A 26,578-nucleotide genomic window follows, 5' to 3' on the forward strand; every position below is an offset into this window, starting at 1 on the left:
GTCAAAATTGAATGTAGTGGTAAATATTATTTATGGTGGAAATGGAGTATATGTAATCTGGGTATACCCCCCCCCCTTTTAAATTTTGTTTTTTTTACGGAATCCTATGTTTCAGACCATGGAGAATCCGATTCTGGAAAAAATTTTTCAATAATCTCAATTTCAAAATTTCGATCCCCCCCCCCCGGGTTTTATATAGATCCACAGGGTAAACCTAACCCTAACTCAAACCCTAACCCTAACCCTAACCCTGACACTGACCCTAACCTTAACACTAGTTTTGTGAGATTTGGCTGTTATTTCTAGCATGTAAATAGCCTGCTTGGTGGGGGGGGGGGGAATTGAAATTTTTCAAAATATTTTTTTTCAGAATCGGAATCTCCATCGCCTAAAATGTGGGATTCCGTAAAAAAAATTAATAAATAAGGTGGGGAAAGGTTCAGATTACATATAGTCCATCTCTACCTTATTTATTAACACCAGCAAATAAAAAAATGTTATAGTTATCGCTTTGTCATTTCTCAGGCAAACACATGCCTATCGCACCGACACTAAACAAAAACAAACCACATTTTGGTGACTCCACTACAGACGTATATGTCCGTTTAACTAAACGAATGCTATTAAACTGAATTTCAATTAAAGCAATTTTTTCTTCATTTAAATGCATTGCTTCTAAGACAAGGAAAATTGACTCTTTGAAATGCTGCATAACATCACGTTTCTAAAGATACCATACTGAGATATGTATGTACCACTTTTTTGTAAGTGTCACTATAATATATGATAATAATTCCTAACAACTTGTTTATCGATATATTGGATTCATCCAATAACAGGCTAAATTTTCTATCTGCTATATCAGAAATCAAATCTCCATCAAAATATGGAGCTAGAACATTTCTCACAATATTTGCCCATTTTGTACGATGCAACTTCACTTTGGATATAATATCACTATGAGACATATAATTCTTACATAACTCTATTAAGTGATCACAGCTATTAAATGATGAGTGGCAACAAATAAACATTGCTGAACTTGCTTCAAGCATAGATGTCTTATGATTTTTGGTTTTAATAAAGTTGGTAAGAGGAATCATTTGCTGTGGAGTTGATGCCTTATGTTTCCTTGCTTCAAAGTGGCTTACTAAAAGAGAATATTTTGCCAACATATTACTTCTGCAATGTGCTTTAGATTGGTCACTAGGTTCTTCACACAACCACTTAGTAAACGCTGGCTTCTTAAGCCATTCCTTTCGCTGTTTTTGCTGGTAAAACTTTGTTTTTTCTTTGCTCATTATAATGTAATGGGAAGCATGAAAATAAATTGAATGATTAATAAAAATATAAAATTGAAAACACAACTTATCAGTTTGCTGTTAACAATTCTTTCATTCAATATTAACAATTCTTATGTTTGCTGCTTACAAATTCTTGGGGTCAAGAATACTGATTCAGAATGCAGGGTGGCCAACTTATAAATGGAAAAGTAAAATCTGCAGAAACCCTAAAACTGTGTTCTGATATAAACCTGGGAACATCATATTTCGCTTCCAATCCTACATTTAATATCTATTGGTAAAACCACAAATATAACTACAATACCTGGAAAAAAAAAAAGTAAGTAGAAATATAAAGGGGGAGACCCGCTACCCCTGTACTTCTACATAAGATATATATCATCCAAAACAAGCTTCAAAAAACACAGGCCTATTTTAAAACAGTCAAACTGAAAGTAAACCAGTCAACCTGTCATGATAAAAACTCATCACTACAGCATTGTTAGGACGAATTTCCATGCTTTCATTCTTAGTAACATATTTACATTATTGTGTAGTGAGTTCAGGTGCTGACATGAATTATCTTCTCCCCCTCCCTCCTCCTCCCACCAGCACCACTCTGTATCCAAGCCGGTGGGAGGGGCTGGAAAAGTTCATAACTTGATAAACTTTCGTTTGAAGTTTCAAGAAAGTGAAAGAAAAATTCAACAATAGCCAATAGCATTAAAATTTGGCTATAAAATACATTAATGAAAGTAGAAAAGGAAGAAAAAAGGGTAACTATTGTGGAAATGTCATGATCAGAGAAAAATGCTACATAAAATTTTGAACATGCTATTTCCTCTGCTAAATGCTAGATTCAAAAATTTTCTGCTAGATCTAGCATAAAATATGCTAAATTGGTAACTGAAAATTCCTACATGACAGCTTGCTGAGCACCACAGACCAAATCTGTAGCTGGTGCAAAGTCCCTTCCATACCTAGGGTAACGTGGTGGTGGAATAATACAGCTTGTTGTTGTTGGCACTCCGTTGCTTACAACGTTGAGCGTTCCAGTTGATCCGATCAACAGAACAGCCTGCTCGTGAAATTAACGTGCAAGTGGCTGAGCACTCCACACACATGTGTACACTTAACGTAGTTCTCAGGGATATTCAGAGTGACAAGGCTGACCCTTTGACCTACAGGCACAACCGAAACAGGAAGTAAGATTGAGAGAAAGTTGTGGTGAAAGAGTACAGCAGAGTTCACCACCATCCCCTGCCGGAGCCTTGTGGAGCTTTAGGTGTTTTCGCTCAATAAACACTCACAACGCCCGGTCTGGGAATCGAAACTGCAAGCCCGTTGCCCTAACCACTGGGCCATTGCGCCTCCAAAATAATACAGTAGACAGGGCCATTAGAGCAAAGAAACAGGCCTTGAAAATCTGGAAGAGTTGGGATAGCAGGGAACTGTAGCAGATAGCCAGAAGGGAGGCTAGGGAACAGGTCTATATAGCCAAGGGAGTAACAGAAAAGAAGAAATTTGCCAATGTTCAGCGGCATGAGGACCAAAGAAATGAAGTATTTTGGATTGCAAGACAGTGAGTGAGAGAAAATTGTGGTGTTACAGGAGAGAAATGTGTCTGCATGGATAATGGTGCACTTGCTTTTAATGATTCTGCAAAGAAAGAGGCCTGGAGATGCCATTATGAAAGGCTTCTGAATGTGGAGAATGAATGGGAGGAGGAGAGCCTGCCAAATGTTGTCCCAGTTGAGGGACCAGCTATCCGAATCGATAGTACCCTGGAAGATAAAGCAGTTAAGGATATGGAGTCAGAAAAAGCTCCCAGCCCATCAGGAATTACTGCTGAAATGCTTAAAATATCTGGTGGTGTGGGTTATGGTCTAGTCACCAGTAATGTAAATCAATTAGTTCATGAAGGAGTCATATCCAATGACTGGTGTAGCAGCACCATAGTCAACTGCTACAAAGGTAAAGGTGATGCTTTACATAGAAATAACTAAAGGGTATCAAACTGCTGGATCACGTGATGAAGGTCACGGAGAGGGTCATAGTCCAACTAATTAGGGAGTGAGTCAGTCTAGAATCAGTTTTGTACCAGGGAAGAGCACCACTGATGCTATATTTCTGGTAAGGTAACTGCAGGAGAAATACCTAGCCAAAGATAAACTCCTATACTTGGCTTTTGTTGACTTGGAGAAAGCTTTTGATAGGGTCCCCATTAATTAGGCTCACTCATTAATTCATCTTCGCCTTGATAGTGGTGACCAGCATATCTTGTCCTCTGCTTCTCTTGAATGATTGATGATATATTGGAGGTATTTCCATAAAGCTCTTCTTCCATTGGATGTTGTTTCCATGATTTGTTGAGAACAACATGCAACACACGTGTGTAGGTCTAATCAAACTTCCTTTCATATTTTTTTTTCTGGGTATCAGAGTTCATTCTGATGAAGCATAAAGAAGAACTGATCAGGAAGAAACATACAAAAACAAAATACCTCTAACAACAGATAATTATCATTTGAGTCACTGCAGACAACCAGCAAGCTTCAGTTGACTGGTGAATAATAAATAATGTTAATGGGAGGAAGTGATAAGCTCATGCCAAACTGAAGGCAGCAAGTCAGGAATAAAGGTTACAGAAATATCAAGTAATACTTATGCCAAACATTAGGTTATTTCTTATACATGAATACAACATCAACATGACATAATCATTATTTCTGGGTGTCTATTATTAGGATAGAAAACATATTATGACCAGATTATATCATGATACTGCAAGACCGGAATTATTATGATGAAAATTTACCATTTTAAGTGGGTGGGCAACAAGCACCAAGCACACTCAGAATAGATGCTCGATTGTGTTGCTTATTTCCAAGAGCATGTATTCTCAAGGATCAGGCTAAGCATAAAATGGTGGGCATATATCAAATCTGACAACAACCTCCTATCTTTCCTCTGGTAATCCTAGATGATGAATAACAGAATTCATTGTTACTATATGTTAATAACAGCATAATTACAATCATCCCTCACATTATGGCTATTTCAGGTTACAAGATTTTGCACTTTTGGAAATTGTAAAGTATGACCACTTTTCACGTTCTACTCACATACAAACACACACACATACTCTAATTATGTGTGAGAGTTAAGTTTTGAGTTTTTATGGCTCAACTCAGAGATGCAAGATGTTAAGTACTCATAAACCTGTGACGCAAAGGATGAAGTGCTCATGAACCTGTAACCTTTCAACTAACTGTTATCATACACTACTTCCTCCAACCTCACTCCTTCACCCTTTCATCTCATTTGCATTCAACAAGTTTTTGCTTTCACAAAACATTTTTCTAGTGCTATATTTTTATTACATACTAGCAGAAATACCCGGCGTTGCCCGGGTTAAAGAGGATAATGAAATCTAAAAGCGCCGTCTAGACTACGCATCATCTTTATATATAGAGATGTATATACACACACGCACCCAAACACACGTATATATATGTATATCAATATAGATATATGAAAGTCAATGAAGTTTCGTAAAAGAACGTGATCATGTACATACTTTCTTGCTGTTGTGATTATAACACCTCATTGTAAACTATGTTCCTTGTTTTCCCTTGTGGAGCATATACAAATAGGTTTTTTGTTGCTGCCCACTCTTGAGCAGCCAACATACAGTTATCCATGTGAGAAGCAGGGCTCTTCCAAGAGAAGACCAGCTACAGACAGTGTTTGACCCTGATATTTGTTTATGGACATGGCAAAAGTCACACGAAGGGGGAATTGTAGTCTTCTGAATGTAAAAGGAATGTCTGCTCCTGATGGAGTAAGAGGAATTCTTGGAATAAAGACGTCATCCCCTTTTGCACATCCAGAAAGAATGGTAGCCTCGATAACGTGTGACATCATTTTCTAAATGATGCTCATCTGTTATGTTCGGGTTAAAATTTCATCAACATCAAAAATATATGAATTTTCATGGGAGTTATGGCCGTTATGCAAAGAATATAATTTCCAAATTTCATAAAGATCCATTCAGTACTTTTGACGTAGTTTTGGATAAGAAAACAAATGACTAATGTGTGTGTTTGTGTGCATGTGTATGTGTGTGTGATGGGTGTATATATGTATAGATATCTGTATGCATGTATATATGTATATATGTGTACATATTACATGTACATCTATATATATATATATATATATATATATATATATATATATATACATCTACACATATGTATACATATACATGTATGTATAGATCTATATATATATATATATATATATATATACATATACGTGTACATCTATATGTATACATATACATCTCTCTCTCTCTCTCTCTCTCTTTCTCTCTGAAAGTATCTGTCATTACAGTATCGAAATGGTGTACATATACATGTATATGTATACATATACATCTCTCTCTCTGTCTCTCTCTTTCTGTCTCTCTCTTTCTCTCTCTGTGAAAGTATCTGTCACTACAGTATCGAAATGTGATTGCTTCAGTTAGTGGAATAGTTTCATTTTTAAAGTGAAAGTATTTGACATGAGTGTTTTTGTTTCACTTTTGACACGTAATACTTAAATAGTGGAGGAGATATTATGTTGCCGTGTGCTCGAACTCTGCAAGAAGTTAATCATTTTTTTGACTAAAACACAACTGGAACCCTAAGTAAGGCATGTGTAAAATTTGAATGAAATTGGTAGCGTAGTTCTCGAGTTTTAGGGATTCACACAGACAGACAGACAGACAGACAGACACACATTCTCATTTTTATATATATAGATTTTATTGTGAATAATTGATCACTGCCTTTGTTTGTTTTACCTACAATTCAAGTTGTTCAGAGAGAAGCCATCAAGTGGTAATAGGGTGAAAAAGGACTGTAAAGGAATTACATTGGATATTAAACTTGGTATTTTAAAAAGGCTTAATACAGGATAGAAAAATCAGTCATATTGTTAAAGCATTAAAGTTCACACTACCTGTAGTGATGACAATATGTGACAATAGAGAAAAAATTAAGTTAAATGCTCAAGAAGTTACTCCATCAACTATTCTGGTTTTATTCTTAATCACTATAACATATGCCCATGGGCATATGGCATAGTGGTTAAGAGCGTGGGCTACTAACCGCAAGATTGTGAGTTCGATTCCAGGCAGTGACCTGAATAATAATAAGAAGAACAAGAACAACAACAAGAACAACAACAACAACATCGAAAAACACCTTAGGAATGAGATCCCAGATTCGAAATTTCCCCAAGACACCTGATGAAGGATGGAGGGTATATCAGCTGAAACGTTGTGTTAACAACAAACAAGATGAGGACAAATATCCGTCAATTGTAAATAATGTACATAATTCCTCATCTCTTAAATATAGAACTGTATTATCTGATTTGAAGCTTAAAACTGGATGACTCTTAGTTATATGGAGCAAGGAGTAGGCTCAACATATAGCACCAATAAGTGTAATGGTAATTCAAAATGGAAAAAGAAAAAGTCAAAAATTTGAATGCTGATATGCAGAAAAAGAAAGATGAAAATTCTAATAAAAAAAGAAATAAAGAAATTTTCTGGTTGATAAAAGCTCGTTTGAAAGGTTTAAAAGCTCTTGAATTTGGACAGCATAAATATGACTGGTGAAACTACCAGTATTAAGATAGAAGCTGCAGATAATTCTGAACAACTGAAAAACTTATTACTAAAAAGGGCTACACACCAGAACAAGTATAAAATGTTAATGAAGATGTTCTTTTCTGGAAGTTCCTGCTTTGCTAGACCTTTTATATCTAAAGAAGATGATATATTTAAAGCTTCCAAAAATTGTTTGACACTTCTTCTAAGAAGAAATACTGCTGATGATATAAAATTAAAGCCCTTACTCACTGCAAAAATCCAAAAAGCTTTCAAGGGTTATGCATTGTTTAATCTACCTCTGATTTGGCATTCAAATAAGAAAGCATAAATGACTGAGAGTCTTTTTGAAAAGTGCTTTACAAACAGTTTTTATCCTGCTGTAGAAAATTACAGTGCCTGACATAATATTTCTAACAAAGCATTACTCTTTTTAGACCATGCACCAAACAACTCGAACTTAAATGAGTTTTCTGATAATGTGCAAGTAAAACATATCTCCAAGAATACAACCTCCTTGCTCCAACAAAAGTATCAAGGTGTACTAATTTCAAGACATATTATCTTAGAATCTACTGGTTAAATTGATGACCTATGGACTCCATCCACATCTTGTCATTTAAGTTGGAAACATCTTGCCTGATTGCACCATCACAATTGCGGCATCCACTGATAGCTCTCTCTCTCTCTCTCTTCCCCCTCTCTCACAACTCTGATATGAGTCAAGGTTCAATATCCATTCATTCTTTCTTTCTTTGCATACTGTCACCACTAACAACATCAACTCTTGTGCAGATAATACCAACCTTCACTCATTGTCTTGCAATGTTTGTTCCATTTGCAATACTGTTACCTTGAAATGTCTTTTTCAAGGCACTTTTTTTTAACAAGCATGGATTTGATCTGTTGGAGTTGCATTTGTTTTTGGCCGTGAGTTGTGGCTTTTTTAGATAGATGCTTATTTATAGCTCAGATAGTGTGGGTTTTTTTTCCTTCTGTTGTTGTTGCTAACTTTTGTGTTATTCTTATTGAATAGCTTGTATATGATTGGGAAGTATTAGGTAATTAATGTTAGGAAGTTGCTACGCTTAGGTTGAAAAGTGAGTTGAATCGAATGATGTTTCATTCTCTGGTTTTCTTTGATTTATGTTTCATTTATGTAAGTTTTTGGCATGCATTCTCATTTTTCTTTGAACTTATTTGTTTTAAGGTTTCATTGTTGGAAGATGATGCTTGGTTGAATATTGTTTCATTGAATGATTGCAGAGATATACCTACTTATGTTGTTGACTAAGCTTATTATTACAGAAGGTGAATGGTTAGAATGTTTGTTATATAGTGGGACTTCCTTCAGTTTTCCTTGACAATAATGTTCTACTAAAGTCTTGTTGAGGAAGTCTATTATAGGTAGGATGGTTTGAATATTTATTTTGAGCTTGAACTCTATAAAGATAGTTATATTAGATTTTTCTCGATGTATTTAATTTTTGACTGTCCATGTTTTGGAAGATTTCTTATCTTTCATTCATGTATGTGTAGGGACCTTGCTTGGCCCTGCCTGAGATTTGAAACCAAATCCACTTTCTTGTTGCTTGTCAAACAAGTGTGAACTCCTTTGTGTTTGCATCTCCGTACCAGATGATTAATAGGAAACACTAGACCTAGAACATTTTGTTGGTAACAGAAAGGTCAGTCCATTGTTTAGGATTTGACCTACTTTCCTGAACATAGACTATATAACAGAGGGCATTTCTTTTTCCCATCTCTTTGACTTTCTCTCAACATCTGAAGAGCAGCTTTCAGCCGGAATCATAAATAGACAATGCCATCTTTATCCTTTCTTCCTCTCTATCAGCAAAGTGCAATCCTTACTCTTTCTTCCCCTATGCACAACTACCAACCACCTGCAAGCAACAAACATATCAACACATTGTCAGTGTCAACTATGCACAATTACTGTTATCTGTCTTACTAACAGTTGTGAGCAAATAAATCTGTAAATATTATTCTGTATTCTTCAGTGTTCTTCTTCCCTTGATATCTCCACTGTGAGAACCTTACATCTTCACTTCAACAGTAATTCCATCTAAACACTACATATGTATGTTTATATGTGTATGTATGTGTGTGCGCACGCACACACACACACACATGCATTCCTTTATTCTTTTATTTTATTTTTTCACTTGTTTCAGTCAGTTGACTGTGGTCATGGTGGGGCACCACCTTGAGGGGTTTTAGTTGTAAAAATCAACCCCAGGACTCATTTTTTTAAAGCCTGGTAGTTAGTCTATCAGCTCTTTTGCCAGACTGCTAAGTCACAGAAATGTAAATACACCAACACCAGTTCTTGAGTGGTATGGGGGACAATGCAGATGCAAAGACACAAAGACACACACACATGATAGGTTTCTTTTAGTTTCTGTCTACCAGATCCACTGAAACAACTATTATTTCATAACAGCAAGTCAGATTGTAGTCATTACAGAAGAATTTTGCCTTTAACACACACACACACACACACACACGCACACACACACATACACGCACGTGCACACACACACACATGCATATATACAATGGGCTTCTTTCAGTTTCTGTCGCCCAAATCCATTCATGAAGCTTTAGTTGGTCCGAGGCTATAGTAGAAGATACTTGCCCAAGGTGCCACACAGTGAGACTGTACTCTGAACCATGTGGTCGGGAAGCAAGCTTCTTACCACACAGTCACACATGTGTCTGCTTTGTGGAAATTACTTCCTAAATTTGGCAACCAACAAAAATTTACCACAATCAGGTGGTTTCTCTAAGACAACATAAAAAAAGCAAAACACATGCAGTACTTGTCTTCCACAACAGAACTGTTAGACGTGAGAACTGGATAAAGTTAGGGATATGTAATTTTTTCCCTACACTCTTTTCCAACTTTCTTTCAACTATGCTCCAATTCATTGTAGGTAAGTTCCCATTTGCCCAGATTTCATGTTGTAATGAAAGTTATTCATGGCAAGTTACTCAACTCTGACAAGCTCTGTCTTAGTAATTGAACTTCAGTACACTAGTGATGCACTGGTGTGACTTCAACAGAACTATGATAACTGACATTTTCAGTAATGCAAATAGGGTTGTGGATATGTCAGCATAAGTCAAAAATGGATTTTGTATTATTGGAAACCCAACAAGCAGGAACCCAATCCAGCCAACAGAGTGCATGGATAGATTGTTGAAAATATAGAGTACTTCCATATTTGGGTAGTTGTCTGTCCCAGGACACAGATAATGATAAGGAGATCCCACATCAAATAAAATGTACCAGCATAACCTATTTTTGGCTGTTTGAGAAAACAGGTATATGAAAATCATGACAAGTCAAACATATGGAAAAGAAATGCGGATAATTTGTCATGACAACTTCATTCACTGGAAATATACCACCAGAAATTTTAGGAAAATTGTACTCATCCATTGGCAAAAGAGAGGGAGAAAAATCAGTGTGCTCACCAAGCCGATATCACCTCCAGTGAAACAACAATTAACTTCAAAAGGCTAGCTGTGTCTTACAAATGCTAAACCATTGGTTGACCAAACAACTCTTTGATAACCAGCTAACAAAGGTGAGCATACATGAAGAGGACAAAGGAAATGGTTCAAAGACATTTTCAAAGGAAATTTAGAAAGATATGGCAACAATGTATCTGAGTTGGAATTGTTGGCAACTAAGCACGTATCCTTAGATGTTAGATCATTATATGTACACACACACACACACACACACACAGATGAAGCCATTGTGTTGCCTATGATCAAAGGAACTCGGTGACTTCTTACTATGTTATTTCAGCAGAATTCTGGTTTAAATACCCCACATAACCCCTGATGACTGTTTTTTCTATCTTTTGGAATTTTCATAAAGTTTTTGTGAATTTGTGTCGTACACACGAGAATTCATATGATTATCCCCACCCACCAAAATTGTGTGTCATTTAAGGGCGATTTAGCACATCCCTCAGCCACCTGATGCTGTCCTTGTTTCTTTTGTCACTCTGACATGTATTGATATTTTAAAATATTTTTCTGTCCTTAAACACATTCAATGGAATAAAGATGCACCCAAGGAAGGGTTTTATTTTTAAGTATTAAAAAAAGATTTATATATATATATATATATCCTTTTTTTGTTTACTCTTTTCACTTGTTTCAGTCATTTGACTGCGGCCATGCTGGGGCACCGTCTTTAGTCGAGCAAATCGGCCCCAGGACTTATTCTTTGTAAGCCTAGTACTTATTCTATCGGTGTCTTTTACGGAGACGTAAACACACCAGCATCGGTTGTCAAGCGATGTTGGAGGGACAAACACAGACACACAAACATACACATACATATATATATATACATATATACGACAGGCTTCTTTCAGTTTCCGTCTACCAAATCCACTCACAAGGCTTTGGTCGGCCCGAGGCTATAGTGGAAGATACTTGCCCAAGGTGCCATGCAGTGGGACTGAACCCGGAACCATGTGGTTGGTAAGCAAGCTACTTACCACAGAATTCCCGTGTGTAGAATACAAATTCGCAAAAAATTTCCGGAAATTCCAAAAATGAAATAGTTATGAAGGGTTATATGAGATTCTTAAACCAGAATTCCGCTGTTATTTCCTTATTTTAGTTTCTGTTTGTGTTTTGCGACAGTCGCAATATCGATAAAAAAAAAAAAAATTAGCAGACGATATCGAAGTCACTTTCCATTAAGTTTCACGCATGCGTACTTGTGACTAAACGACAAAATCGTTGAGCTAAGATGGCGCTGTCATGAGGCTTCTACTCTGCCATATTAGCTGTTACTCAACCTTTTCTTATACGGAAAACATTTCCTACGATTGTACATAGCATTTTCACATCACAAAATAGGGATTTATTCAAACTTATATCTAAAAATTTTGCCTCTTAGTCGAACATTTTTTCTTAATACGATATCATTTGTAAGAAAGAAGACAAATGTGCGATGGGTCGGACCATGTCGTTTCGGTTGTATTTTTCTGAATTCTATTCAGAGTGGTGTGTCTGACTGCACTTTATCAAATTATATTTGAGAGTTTGATGAAGACATATATCACTCATTAACTTCAGAATTAAAAGCTCCCTATCTTGACGGCATTTGTCTGTGATTAACCAACCAACCTTAAAAATGGTTCGAAAAGACGTCAGGATTTTATTAGTCGGAGATCGTGAGTATTGCATTTAGATTCTAGATATTAAAAAAAAGAAACCAACAACACATACTGTCATGTTTACATATAATTATGCTAACATTTACATGCAATGCATTTGTGAATCATATTTTGGATCAATTAATTTTTGTACAGATGTTTTATTACCGGTCAAATAGCTCCTAGAAGTACACACGCTTTTACAGACTGAAGATTGAGACGAAATTTAAGTTCTCTCTCCCGTGTTCTAATTTCAACTAAATCGTTTCGGCTTTTATTTCATCTGGAGGTCGATAAAATAAATATTCATGTCCATCTGTGATAGAGCCCTGTCGTTTATCCCCACCCTAATGTGTCATCTGTTATTGGATTTACTAATCAACTGGAATTATCTTGGGTATTTTATTTTTCTATTAAAAATACGGTACATCGTTGTCACTTTTACTATATTTCTTTTTCTGATTCGCTTTGCTTTGTTCTCTTCATCCTATGATTATCCATACGATAAGTACCTGCGTTACACTAAGGTCGATTCGGTTGACAGTTCCCTCGCCTTATTTTTCTGTAAAAATAGAAAAGTAAATTTATTCTGCAGAGAACAAACAATGATCTATTTACTTGGTCTTCTTAATATATTTAAAAAATGTTTTGAACAGGTCTTGAAGCAGATAATAAGTGAAGGAGCAATAGAGAAAGTATCTCGTGTTAAAGCAATGCCGTTCGGTTAGATAGCATTAGGCAGCTTGTCTACTTGCCCGACTTTCTCCTCTAGCGTAAGAATGGTTCTTCAATATTTGAAAGGAGATTTCAATGTCAATGCAAACGCGTGGAATTTTTACGCATTTCTTTCATCGCTATTTTTATTTATTTACTTTTGGAGGCATTTTGGGGTTTTTCTGTTGTATAACCGTTATATCGTTTATTAACTTTTGTCTTTCTCAACTAACACATGTACAATGATATTGATGTGTGTGTATCTGTCTACGGGCAATGTTTCGTTAAGACCATAATCGAAACATTGCCCAATATATATATATATATATATATATATATATATATATCTGTATATGTGTGTGTATACACACGTACGTACTTTTTCCTAACTCAAAATCAGAACAGCTAAATCTGTTTCCTTAATTGTTAGATGCAGCTAATTACAGTTGGAGTAAATAGACCGGTGAGAGTTATGAACGTCATAGCATCCTATCTATTTTTTCATTTCTTAATCAGGAGTCCCCCATCTGTGTGTGTATGTATATGGAGACTTATACACACACGTGTGTGTGTAATGTCTGTGTAATTAGTTTAAAAGAGTTAACTCGGCTCCTGGTGAGCTATGTTTGCATTCTTGGTTTCGATTCCTGTATGTAGCTATCTTAGTCGATTAATGCCCTTGAAAGCAGTATGATTTTTTTAAAACGAAAACATACAATTATTGCTGTATTATTGCATAATCATCGGATATTCATTGTTTTTTTTTTGTTGTAAAATAACCAAATGAATTGTTGAATTCTTGATGGAAAGTATCTTTGGTTATTACATCCTATTGAAGTTGACTTCACCTTTCATCCTTCAGGGGTCGATACAATATAAACACCAGTCAAGTACTGTGTCGATCTAATTGATTTTTTCATTTCAAAATGTTGTGCCCTTGTATTTAATGTTATCACATTGTTAATTCAATTTATGTAATTAGGTGGCAGACGGAAGTAGCTTGCCAAGATCATAATCACAGTCAAGGCATTAAGGATAGGTATAATTTTTTTCTAACAGGCTTTTGCGTGGGAGGAGTCTGTTTCTCTGTAATAAAGCACTACGTATGATTTTTGTGTATCCATAATTGCAATATCATATTTTGTTATGATCAGCTTGATGATGAATGGAAATGATCTAATATGTGTTAATACATAATTATCATAGAGATTAAACTTGTTTAGCACTGCACACTGATTATAATAATGATATCTTGTATTGGCATAAGACCGCTTATTTATATGGTCGATTGAATCGACTCGGTATTTTACAAGTACATATTTTGTAGCTCCCTTGCGTGAAAAGCGGAATCAACAGTAATAATTCTCTTTGCGGATAGGGGCTAGTCGATTACGTCGACTGGTACTTATTTTATCGATCTTGAAAGGATGAAAGGCAAAGTTGAAGAAATGTAGCTAAGTATTTTATCCAACACGCTGACGATTCTGCCAGCTAGCGGCATTGGAATCTACAATAAAAAATGTTTCTAATATAAGCACAAGGCTTTAAATTTGTGAGAGAGGGTTTAGTCCATTATATCAACTAGTTAATCTTGACGGGATTTTGAACTCAAAATGTAAAGAAATGGAACAACTACTGCAAGACACTTTGACCGACGCACTGATGATTTTGCCAATTCACCACCCTCACGACGGCTGATAAATAAGGATTTGCAGCAAGAACAAATTCCGTTTGGCATTTGTTTAATCCACCTCGTTAGGTTGAAAAGAAAAATAATAATAGTTAGGAGGTAGGCATGGTTGAATAGTTAAGAAATTCCCTTCGCAGTAATGAGGTTCGATCCAGTTGCGTGTCATCACGAGTAAGTGTCTTTTAACATAGCTTCCAGTCGACTCAATGCTTGTAAGTAAAATGGTTTAACGGACACTACTTAGCAGCCCATCAGATGGACTGCACCCGTAATCAAAGGTCCCACTTTGTCATATACTGACTGTATCAGGTTGATTGTCTCTAAAATTTATGCTAAAAGTGCTAAAGCTTTTCCGTTGATCAGATTTTTGGAATAGACAGTTTCACATTGTTACGTAACTACAAACTGAAAGAAAAAAATACATCTATGTTTGTATGTATTTTTAAAATTTTGTTACACAAACTAGTTTTCTTTTCTCACCCTCTATAATAGCTGTGGGAATTTTTTTTTTTTTTGCTTCACATGTTGCATGTTGTATGTATTTACTAAGCGTGGTTGCTACAGGACTAAAACCGGATGCTTCCTTGGTATGTTAGTTCGTGAACTCAGTTTTTTGGTCTTTCTGATTTGGCGGACACCATTTTTTATTTAGTGTTTATCCAGTTTTTTTTTACCCCGAGTTCTAATTGCACTGTAACTTTTTTGTTTCAGTCGACTGCGGCCATGGCATGGTCTTGAGGAATTTTAGTCGATTGAATCGACCCCACTACCTATTTTCTTTTTAAGCCTGGTACTTTATAGGTTTCTTTTGCTCGAACCACGATATTATGTGGACTTCAACTCACCAACACCGATTGTCAAGTGGTGTGTATGGGGGAGGATAAAGACACTTACACGACAGGCTTCTTTCAGTTTCCGTCTAACGTATCTACTCACAAAGATTTGGTCAGCCCGACACTATAGTAGAAGACACTTTGGTTAATGGGTCAAGATGTAAACATTAACCGACACTTTCCCAAAGTGCCACTATGTGGTTGACTAGCAAACTTCTTACCACACAGTCACGCCTGCGCCTATAGTTGACATTTTTTTATTATCGTAAAGGGTAACAAATGAGCTAGAAATAAGTACTCGTAAGATGCCGAGAGTTGATTCAATTAACTAATACTCTTACCCTAAAAAGTCTAATCATAAATTATTTTACAACGATTGCATCGAGATTGTACTTATTAATCCTTCTTTCATTACCATCCAGAATTCGTTGGGTGGGTGGGTTTTCGATCAGTTAATTATTTAATTAATCTTCCCTTCCTTTATATATATGTGTGTGCGTGCGTGCATACTTCCACGTTGTGCCCTCCCCCCTCGACTTTGTTTCCTCATAACTTTTAATGAAATTTTCTACAAATATTTTTCAGATGATTGTGCATTTTGACTATATTGGAGTTTAATATGAATTAAAAAAAAAAAGAGTAAGCTACACATACACACTCTAAAACACATCACATAAATTTTCTCATAATTTCAAGTTTCATTTGAAGCGATATATGTTATATGTGTCAGTATGTATGTGTGCGCACCCACCATATCTTTTTTCACATTAAATTTCGATATAATCACCTGAAAAGGTATTTGCAAAAAATGTAATTATAGAATATCCATTTTTCTGAAAGTAATGAGGGAACAAAGTCAAGGGACACACTTCTGTGGATATGCTTGTATATATATATATATATATATATATATATATATATATATATATATATATATATATATATATATATATATATATATATGAGGCATATGAGTTCAGGGTACAAGTAGGGGTTCACCAAGGATCAGTCCTCAACCACCTCTTATTCATCATAGTCCTCCAGGCAATAACAGAGGAATTTAAGTCAGGCTGTCCCTAGGAGCTCCTCTATGCTGATGACTATGTTCTTATAACTGAATCACTACCAGAACTAAAGAAGAAATTTCAGGCTTGAAAGCAAGAACTAGAATCAAAGGGCCGTAAAGTTAATGTAGCAAAAACCAAAGTTTTAGTAAGTAGGAAAGAAGACAAATCATAAATCCCTTCAGGCAGATGGCCCTGCTCGATATGTAAAAAAGGCATAGGTAGAAACTCCATAAGATGTACCCAGTGCAAGCTATGGACACATAAGAAGTGCAGCAATATTAGAGGAAGGTTAACAGGAAAAATAGTCTGTGTTTGTGGCAGGTGCACAAATACAATAGACATTAGAAATGTACAGGAAAATAGACTCCATCAAATGCTTGAGGGGATACCTAGAAGTAGCTGATAGATTCCATTATTTAGGTGACCAAGTCAGCAGCAGAGGTGGTTGCTCTGAGAGCATATCTGCTAGAATAAGAATAGGCTAGGCAAAGTTCAGAGTGCTTCTACTTCTGTTGGTAACTAAAAGCCTCTCCCTCAGAGTGAAAGGTAGATTGTATCATGCCTGTGTGTGAACAGCCATGCTACATGGCAGTGAAACATGGGCTGTGACCGCTGAGGACATGCATAGGCTTGTAAAAAATGAAGCTAGTATGCTTCGCTGGATGTGCAATGTTAGTGTGTATGTACGACAGTGTGTAAGCATCTCAAGATAAAAGTTGGGCATAAGTGGCATTGGATGTGTGCAAGAGAGACAACTGCACTGGTATGGATGAAGACAGCTGTGCAAAAAAGTGCTGATCTGTAACTGTGGAGGAAACTTATGAAAGAGGTAGACCAAGGAAGATATAGAACAAGGTGGTGAAGCATGATCTTTGAATGTTGGGCCTCACAGAGGCAATGAAAAGTGACCAAGACTAAGTCTGACAACTCTTTGCTTTCACCAACACTTTATTTACATAGATTGAAGCAATGACAAAAAGGGTCTTCAGTATACCTGAAATGTGAAAGAAAAGATGATGGATAATAAAATAAATAATGTACAGCAAATTGAATGTAATGTAATAAATGATATATATGTGTTTAGTTATAATCCTCTATGCCCTCCTCAAGTCTTTGGAGGGAAGCAAAGAAGACTGATAATATGTAGTAAATGGTTAGAGAAAATGGGATAATTAATGTGAGAAACAGTTAATTAATATTGATGGTGTGACGATCTAGGGGCAATGTGTCAGTTAGTGCATCAGGCTTTTGTGTCAGTTTTTGCCAGTCTGGCGGAGCGATGAACACGGTGATTGCTAGATGGAGGATCAGCTACATCAGGCAAGGGCTACTCTTGGAGGCCAGGGGTGTTGTGTGGGCATAAGGCCTGAAGGGTTCTTGGGGTACTGCCATTGGTGGCACATCCTGAGGTAGTGAAGGTAGGAGAAGTTGACATGGCTCTAGGGGTAGGTGGTGAAAATGGGTTCCCAGTTGTGGTGGTCTTGGTGTCGGGAAATGGGTGTGTTGGGTAGGCCTGAGGCATGGGTGGTGTAGCCGCAGGAATTGCTGTTAAATTGGGTTGAAAAGGTAGTCTCATCATTGGTTTTGGCATCAGGAATGCAGGTGGTCCAGGGACCATGAGTGGTGGTGCATGAGGAACTACTGGTAGATACTTTCAGAGGAATTTTCTCTTGGGCAGAGTGACTCAGCCTCAGTCATCCACTCTCACTACGTACCGATCGAACTGGCATACCTCTACGATGACCCCAGTTTTTTCCCATTTTGTAGGATTAGGTCCAACTTGATTCTGGATTTGGATATAGTCTCCAGCAGTCAGTAGTGGAAGTGGGCATGTGTGTTCTGATAACCATTCAGTAGCACACATGTGGTGGTTACACAAGGCTTCTTCGTGAGAAGTCATAGTCTCACACCATGTGAAGTGTGACTGGTACTTGCTGGGATGGATGGGAATAAAGACTCATATTGGGTGGCCAAAGATGCATATGGCTGAGGACAAGTGTGTCTCGATCAGGTATATTTCTGTATTGTAGCATTGTGCACTGGAAACTGTCAGTGTTGAGGAAGCCATTGGCATCAGTGTTGTCTGTAATGAGGCACTTTATTGTCTTGACACTGATTTTGGTGCAGCACTTGCCACAGGGAAATGCAACAGAGGTAATTCTGTGTTGCACTTCCTAATTATGGACAAAGATGACTATTTGGTGAGAAGTAAACTTCCATCTGATGTCAGCTCATAGCTGGTGCCATGTCACAAAGATGCAGCGTTGGGCAGCAATAAGTCCCACTGCACCATTCAGTGCTTTCTCCACGATGGGCCATTTACTGTATCTGTCCACAGCTATGAGGTAGTGGTGGCCATGGTACTGGAAGTAATCGGCAACCAGGCTTTGGAATGGGTAGGCAGGGTTCATTGGAGGCATGGGGAGAGTGCCATTCGGTTGCAGGCTGAGCAGCATTCCCACATTTCAATAATGGCTGGAGTCATGCCTGGCTAGAAGAAGGATGTCTTTGCTCTGGAACATATTTGTGTTACGCCCTGATGCACTGAGTGTAATGCCTAAAGGACCTGCATGCAAAGGGAGGTAGCTATGACGATCCTATCACAATACAGGATAACTCCATTGAAGCTGGCGAGTTCATTACAAAAACTGGTAGTACTGCTACAGCTCTGGGGGGACTTTGGAATGGTCCTCTGTGATTGTGTCCATCAGCTTGGGTTGCTGGTGGTAACAGTGTGGACCATGTTCCATGTGACATTGGACGATCTCCGTAACCAGTGAAATGTAGTCGCTGGGAGAGAATGTCGTAGTGTTGTCATCTCCGGTAGAGCATATGGTTGCTAGGAAAGACTCTGACAGAGACAGATGGCTGAGTGGCTCAGTTGGATGGGTCATGGCGGCAACATCGTCTGGGAGGTCTGGTGGTGTGGGCTTCCCAACAGTGTTGGCTGCTGCATGGTGAGCACCTGGTACATAAATGATGCTGAAGTTATACTGTAGAGTTTTTTCTTTCGGGTTGTGCAATCTCGGGATATCATCCAGGCAGCAATTACCAAATACTTTCAAGAGAGGTTTGTGGTCAACTGCAACAATGAGATTGGTGCAGCCAATGGTGAAGTGGAGTGCTTTGTTCAACGCATTGGTAACCTCCAGTGCTTCATCCTCCTGCAAAATTGGTACAGAGTTCTCTTTAGTAAGAGCAGAAGGATATTAATATGAAGTTTGTCAGAAAAATATAAAATAATGCAATTTTATTTTTCATTTATAAATCATTGACACTAATTGTTTAGTTAGATTATTGAGCCTGGTCTGTTGGTCATAGACCTGAAATGCCTCTACATTATGAAAATCTGATGCTTGGAGACAATGTCTTTATTCTGCTGGTAAATAACTAGTATTTTTTTCATTAGTTTGAATAATAGTAATTCTTTTTCCTTTGTTTTTTTATTTTTTTAAAGGAATCCCTATAATGTTAACTGTAAAAAACTTTCAATGGAAATATGTTGAAATTCATATCAATTTAAAGTTAGCACCCATCTAAGACACTCTACAATTTTATGAGTGACTGACTACAATTTTACAGAATCTGAACCATATTCAATGACTGGCACCTGTGCCAGTGGAGCACTAATAGCACTGTCCGAGCATGTTCATTGCCAGAGCAGCTGTCTGGCTTCCGTGCTAGTGGCCTGTAAATAGCACCATTTAAGTGTAATCGTTACCAGCGTCGCCTTCTAGCACTTGTGGTGGTGGCATGTTAGAAAATCATTCAAGCAAGGTCGTTGCCAGTGCCGCTGGACTGGTTCCCTTGTAGGTGGCATGTAAGAAGCACCTTTTTAAGCGTGGCCGTTGCCAGTACCGTGTGACTGGCCCTCGTGCTGGTGGCACATAAAAGCACCCACTACACTCTCGGAGTGGTTGGCGTTAGGAAGGGCATCCAGCTGTAGAAACTCTGCCAGATCAGATTGGAGCCTGGTGCAGCCTTCTACCTTGCCAGTCCTCAGTCAAATTGTCCAACCCATGCTAGCATGGAAAGCGGACGTTAAACGATGATGATGTATAGTGGTTATATGTGATTACAAGACCAAATATACTATGGGAGCATTGTGCTAGTCTATTAAAAAAAGTATCAAGGGAGTCCCTATAATGCCACTCAACCTGTTACAAATAGCAATCATATCTCCCTTAAATCACACTCTTCTATCTTAAAAACTGAAAGGACTCATTGAATAATGTAGTCCTGGATGTCCTTAAAAAAGAATGGCTACAACTGGAATACCTCTGACCTTAGATGTTGCGCTAACAAGGGAAACAACTCCAGTGTTAGTTGCCTGACTATTTGTGTAGCACTCCAACATAAAAGGTACAAAAGGTGCTTGGAATTGATAGTGGAGCAAGACTAAGGAGAAACAAGAGTTGTGTTGAAGCTCTAGTGTGCAACCCTTGCATTTAAACCCATTGAAGGATATGACATTAGGTCTCTTCAACACATATATTGAATATTTCTTGAGTGCATTCAGTTTTCTTTACAACTTTCTATGTATAATATATATCACATGAGTCAACAATGCAGCGTTTCACCAAGTATCTTAATGTGTGACACCTAACATTCTCAGATGAAATCTAAATATATTTCATGTCTTCCTTTACAGTGGGTAACTTTCCTCAGCTTGTATTGATTTTTTTTTACTCAGCATAGTCATCCTTTCACATTGTATGTACAAATCTGTTGGAATTTCTTTCATTAATTGATCAATATCTCAGAGTTGCCTGGTGCCACTTAAAAAGCACCTGTGATGGTGCCACATAAAAGGCATCTAGTACACTCTGTGGAGTGGTTGGCATTAGGAAAGGCATCCAACCATAGAAACCAAGTCAAAACAGACTATTGAACCTGGTTTGGCCCCTGGCATTACCATTTCCTGTCAACTGTCCAACCTATGTCAGATGGAAAATGGATGTTAAATGATGATGATACCTAACAAATCTTGATATACTATAGCTTTGGTGGGTGATATACTTAATCCATTGTTGGATTGACACCACTATCTGACCCTTTAGTACCTTCATTGGAGTCCACTCTGTTCTGTTCAGAATTGGTCTCTGATCTAGAGGTTATCAAGATCTTTTTCCCACCAGCCTTGGAGACCTTGGAAAAGGTTATGATCACTGCCCTTCTCCTGACAAAGCTATTAAAAAAAAATTAAAACCATTTTGATGATAATGAGGAATATGGTTTTCTTCCCAAAATACATGTTAGATCTTTTTAATAAGAATGGAGTGCAGAACAAAATAAAGTATCTAGTGGCTTACAAATTGTCTCACATTTGTATAATTGGATCCAGTTCAACTTTGTGGAGATTATAAGGATTTCTATTATGGTTTTGGTGGGAATGTGTGTATAATATTACACTTATAAGCATTTCAGAATGTAGTTGACCTAAATTTTGTTTCTTTCCCTGATGTGTCATTTCACAACAGCTTCCCTGTACTTTTAGATTTTATGAAAATGTCTTTTCTCTGTTATCATTATAAGCAGTGATCATGAATCTTGTATTAAAAAGTGCCAAATGATAATGGTATAAAGAGAATAAGGTCACATTCTTAAGCGTTTTATTCAGTAAATTTCTGCAGATATACATTTATTTTACTGAGTGAAAGTGATCTGAACAGGGTCTTGCAAATAATCAAGTTTTTTGAGGGTGTTTAGAAAAATATGTAAACTATCTTTTGAAGTTATTTTGTAATACAACCATAGGTTCTATATAACTTAAAATAGAATATTTGTTTCATAGTGTGACCACAAACCATTTCAGGTGGTTAAGTATTAAATAGTGTTTATTTCTTTTTATAATCATATGATGGTTTCTGTTGTATTGATATAGCTTTTATATTTAGTCTATTTTTACTGTTATATGGCAATATATAGTGATGTGTATGTACTGACATATGCTGATACAATTTTCTATAGAAAACCAGTTGTTTCAAAATATTTCTTTTTGGCTAGTCTAACATTATGTTTTTACCAACAGTTATTTATAATGTATATATGTATGTATTAGTTCTCAGATGCTTCTTTGTCTAGCTGGTTTACTCTGTTTTGTCAATCCCATCAATAATGTTAGTATATTCATTTGTAACATATATTCTATCATAACCAGTTTAAGATCTCCTGCATTTACCCAAATTCTCAAGTTTTCCTCTGTCTTCTTACTCTAGTTAGCAAGTTTTATAACATTTTTCTTGGAACAGCTTTCAGAATTGGGAGTGGTACAGCTTCACATTTTCAGTCTTTTATTTATTGTGTATATGACTTATTTTTACTTTTGTTCAATTTCTTTTTAATATTTCCTATCTTTTATATTAAATGAATTAATATATAAGACATTTAAGATGATTGTGTGGAGATGGTCTTATTATAAGATCATTTAATGTAGATCAATGATCTTTTTTGACATCTCTGCTTTCCATTTTGCTTATGATATTGCTCTCTTAGAAGGGGTCCTTCACCTATCTACGAGGTTTGTAACTCTGAATAAGAACTCCCTCAAACTGTAATGACCCATTCAACCCATGCTAGCACAAAAAAGCAGATGTAAAATGTTGATGATGGATGTTACAAGCAAGACCACTCATACAGGCACAACCCAAGATAAAAATGGATCTCAGTTATGTTGATGATGAGTATTCAGTTGTTTGATCAACTGAACTACCTGTTCATTGAATTAACATGTAACTGTCTGAATATTCCACAGGCATGCACATCCATATCATAATTCTCAGACAGAATCAGGTACAGTTTTCATGTATCTAATTTCACACAACCTGGGATAATGACATTTTGAAAATGTTGTTTCTTATACATAATCTGATGTTTATTAATTTAAGGGGAATTAGATGCAGTATGCAAGAGAGATGACTGCATTGCTTTGGTCATGAGGTGTAGATGGATGCTGACAGCTCCATAAAGAAATGCCGATCTCTCAAAGTGAATGGAACTCACAGAAGAGGGAGACCCAGGAAGACATGGGACAAAATACTGAAGGATGACTTCAGGATAACCGACCCTTTCGGGCAAGATGATAAAGGACTGAGATACCTGGTAACTTGCTGTATTCAAAAAGGCTTGGCCTGCAAGAGTCCTATGCTGGTGCTTTGTAAAAGGCACTCATGCCAGTGCCACGTGCAAGTGCTCATGCTGTTGGCATGTTAAAAGTACTCAGCACACACTGTAAAGTGGTTGGTGTTAGGAAGGGCATCCATCTGTAGAAACCAAGCACTCTGGCTTCCCAGCTCTGGTCAACCCATCCAATGGAAAATGGACATTAAAGGATGATAATGATGAACCCAATGGAGGTTTCCATTGAGATCTTGGCAATCAATTACGCTCTACAAAAATGCCCAATGGAAGTTAGCTTTCACTTTCACTATGAATGCATTGACTACCAAAGTTCCATGAAATTTTATATTAATCTCTAAAGTAACCAAAACTGAAGTTATAGTAATTCTAAACAAACAGAAACAAATTATTGCTGCCAATGACATTTAGCTGTGGAGGTGGATGATTTTGTTTGAGCTTTACAATCCTACAACTAATATGATTGAGAAATTAACTTTGTGTTAATTTTGCAAAACTGACATCTAGTCGTTAACTTCGAAGATTTCTGAGATTGTGTACAAAGAGCTGTGCATTTTAGTTACTGGTATGCTACATTCTTCTCTTTGAATAGAAAACTTAGTCTGGAAGATCTCCATTGTTTAAAGATATTAAGTGGTGCCTAAGTTCAGCTCATTGACAGTGAAAGTGTTTGATATTTGAGCACTTCATCTTCGTTTTTCTGTCAATTACTTTATAGCTCCTCATCTTTTCTACTGTAAATACGATTCCATGTTTAGGGTGGCAATGCTGTAGTGAGTTGCTAATACCATACTAACAGGTGATATAAGCAGTTCTCAGAGAGATCAACCAGTTCAAATATCTACATCTTTTACTTATTTCATGTAGATTGGCTTCTATTTGGGTTTGAGCTGACCAGTGCATATAAAAGTGATTATATTTAAACTTCAAAGGTAAAAGCTGATATTATTAGTGAGTATAAGATCTACAAAGTGCATAGTCATAGTAAAATAATTGCTACATCAATTGGCACATAAAGGCCAAATTCTGTACTAATTTTCCTACCACTGTATCAAGTAAATCCTAGTAGATTAAAAATAAAATCTAACATTTACCACTCAAGTATATCTTATTCATCCCTGCCGGTAACATTACTAATGCCTTGGAACGTCTCTGAACAAAGTAAACTGCAAAAGTTTTTTTTATGGTTTTAGTCAGAAGGATGGGATTGTTCCCATGACCTTTGCAGGTTCTCTACACTCTGACTACCATAGTATTATTCACACAGCTGGCATTACTTAATGGAGTGTCTAGTATGTTCCCCAAATAAATTAAGTACTGATGAGCTGTTCAAGCCTACTCAACACCACCATTTCTACCACAGTCAACTTCACTTAGCTTTGCTGAATTTCATTTAAACTGTAGTATAATATTGTTTATTTACTACATAAATCACATGACATCTAATTTTGATCTGGCTTTTGAAAATGTTCCACTCTAACACCTCAATTTACATCGTTTTCTGACAAAATCTTAATGAAGCCTTAGTTGTCATTGTTATAAACAAGGTCTTTTACTACGGGTGGATCTATAGACATAAAAAAAAACCAGTCAAATGGCAGGTGTGATCCACAGATCCACTGTCCCAGATATTAGTATGTCTGTGTTGAACAGAGGATCTTACTACACATCAGACAGCAATGGCTTATCACATATAGAGTGCCATGTGATACTCATGTTCGACTTTCCTTGTATGCCACTGGTGGCCACAGGAGAGATGAGTAAGGTGGACTCAGAACATGATAGTTTCCTCTTCTCAGCAGTTATCATTGGTAGATTGGTGTTTCAATTAATTTTGAAAATAATCGAGATTGAGAATGCAGACATTACTGGTATAACCTATAGTATATTTCTTTGTGTTGACAGATTGTGGTGCAAGTGGGTGTTTTAAGTGTGCTTGTACATCACTTTACTTTCAGGATTAGCTCTTCTTGTGTTCTTTAGTCATTAAAGAACATCAGATCTTCGTATGTGATGTTTCATGATTTTGTTGGTAAGAAGGGAATAATACTATTGATGCTTGATTGATGAACTTACTGGTACCGATCAGTTCTTACTTCCAATGTTGCTAACAAGGTTTGATTTTTCATCTCAACAACCCATTGACAACTTTATAAAATTTATGCCTATAACAGATACATGTCCATATGATTAAGAGGTACACTTTGCAAATATATAGTTCTGGATTTGATCCTATTGTGCTGAACTTTCAGCAAATGTCTTCTAGCATAAGGTAGGTTGACCAAAACACAGCGAATGAAATTTGGTAGAGAGAAGCAATGCAGCAACTTGTGTGGTTGTGTGTGTTGATGTTTTGGAGAAGACGGGCTGGGCATATTATATGTGTGAAGCTTCAGTAGGTTGAAACAATAAGGATGACAGTTGGAGAAGAGGTGACTGAATCAGGAATGTCTGAGTAGTAATAGCCCAAGATCAGCTTGCTTCAAGTAGAAGCCATTGAAGCTGTGGTTGAAAATGCAGAAAAGAGTCAGCACATTTGTGGACTAGAAGTTGGATAGTGTTTGTGATACTTGTGTGAACAGTACTCTATTGTGAGTTACACTTTAGCTTTGTAGAGAATTAGTTGATGGAGTCTGAAGTATTTTCTGGTTTTAAAAAAGAAGGATAGTCTTTACTATGTTGTGTTTTCCTGGATAACTCCTCACTGAGGATAAGGCTTAGCATTTACTAGCAGAAATACCCGGCGTTGCCCGGGTTAAAGAGAATAATGAAATCTAAAAACGCCGTCTAGACTACGCATCATCTTTATATATAGAGATGTATATACACACACGCACCCAAACACATGTATATATATGTATATCAATATAAATATATGAAAGTCAATGAAGTTTCGTAAAAGAAGGTGATCATGTACATACTTTCTTGCTGTTGTGATTATAACACCTCATTGTAAACTATGTTCCTTGTTTTCCCTTG

At 36.8% G+C, this 26,578-nt stretch overlaps 2 protein-coding genes across 5 annotated transcripts in view; one reads left to right on the top strand and one right to left on the bottom strand.

Annotated features, from left to right (window-relative positions):
- LOC106871510 (uncharacterized protein F21D5.5) overlaps window positions 1-11,638 on the bottom strand; it is a 95,729-nt gene extending 84,091 nt beyond the window's left edge. The window contains exon 1 of one of the 3 annotated variants that reach the window (XM_052969836.2): window positions 11,493-11,638. The gene's annotated coding sequence lies outside the window, so the exon portion shown is untranslated. Of the gene's footprint in view, window positions 10-11,492 lie in introns of those variants that run through there. The other 2 variants (XM_089357005.1, XM_014918009.3) reach the window with 2 other exon arrangements.
- A 100-nt stretch (window positions 11,639-11,738) lies between these two features.
- LOC106871508 (mitochondrial Rho GTPase 1) overlaps window positions 11,739-26,578 on the top strand; it is a 94,392-nt gene continuing 79,552 nt past the window's right edge. For both annotated transcript variants that reach the window (XM_014918007.3, XM_014918008.3), the window contains exon 1: window positions 11,739-12,176. In XM_014918007.3, the coding sequence (XP_014773493.1) occupies window positions 12,137-12,176 (40 nt within the window). In that variant the 5' untranslated portion in view covers window positions 11,739-12,136. The remainder of the gene's footprint in view (window positions 12,177-26,578) is intronic.

This window comes from Octopus bimaculoides, chromosome 1 (genome assembly GCF_046866305.1).
Source record: "Octopus bimaculoides isolate indiv1 chromosome 1, ASM4686630v1, whole genome shotgun sequence".
Classification (NCBI taxonomy): domain Eukaryota; kingdom Metazoa; phylum Mollusca; class Cephalopoda; order Octopoda; family Octopodidae; genus Octopus; species Octopus bimaculoides.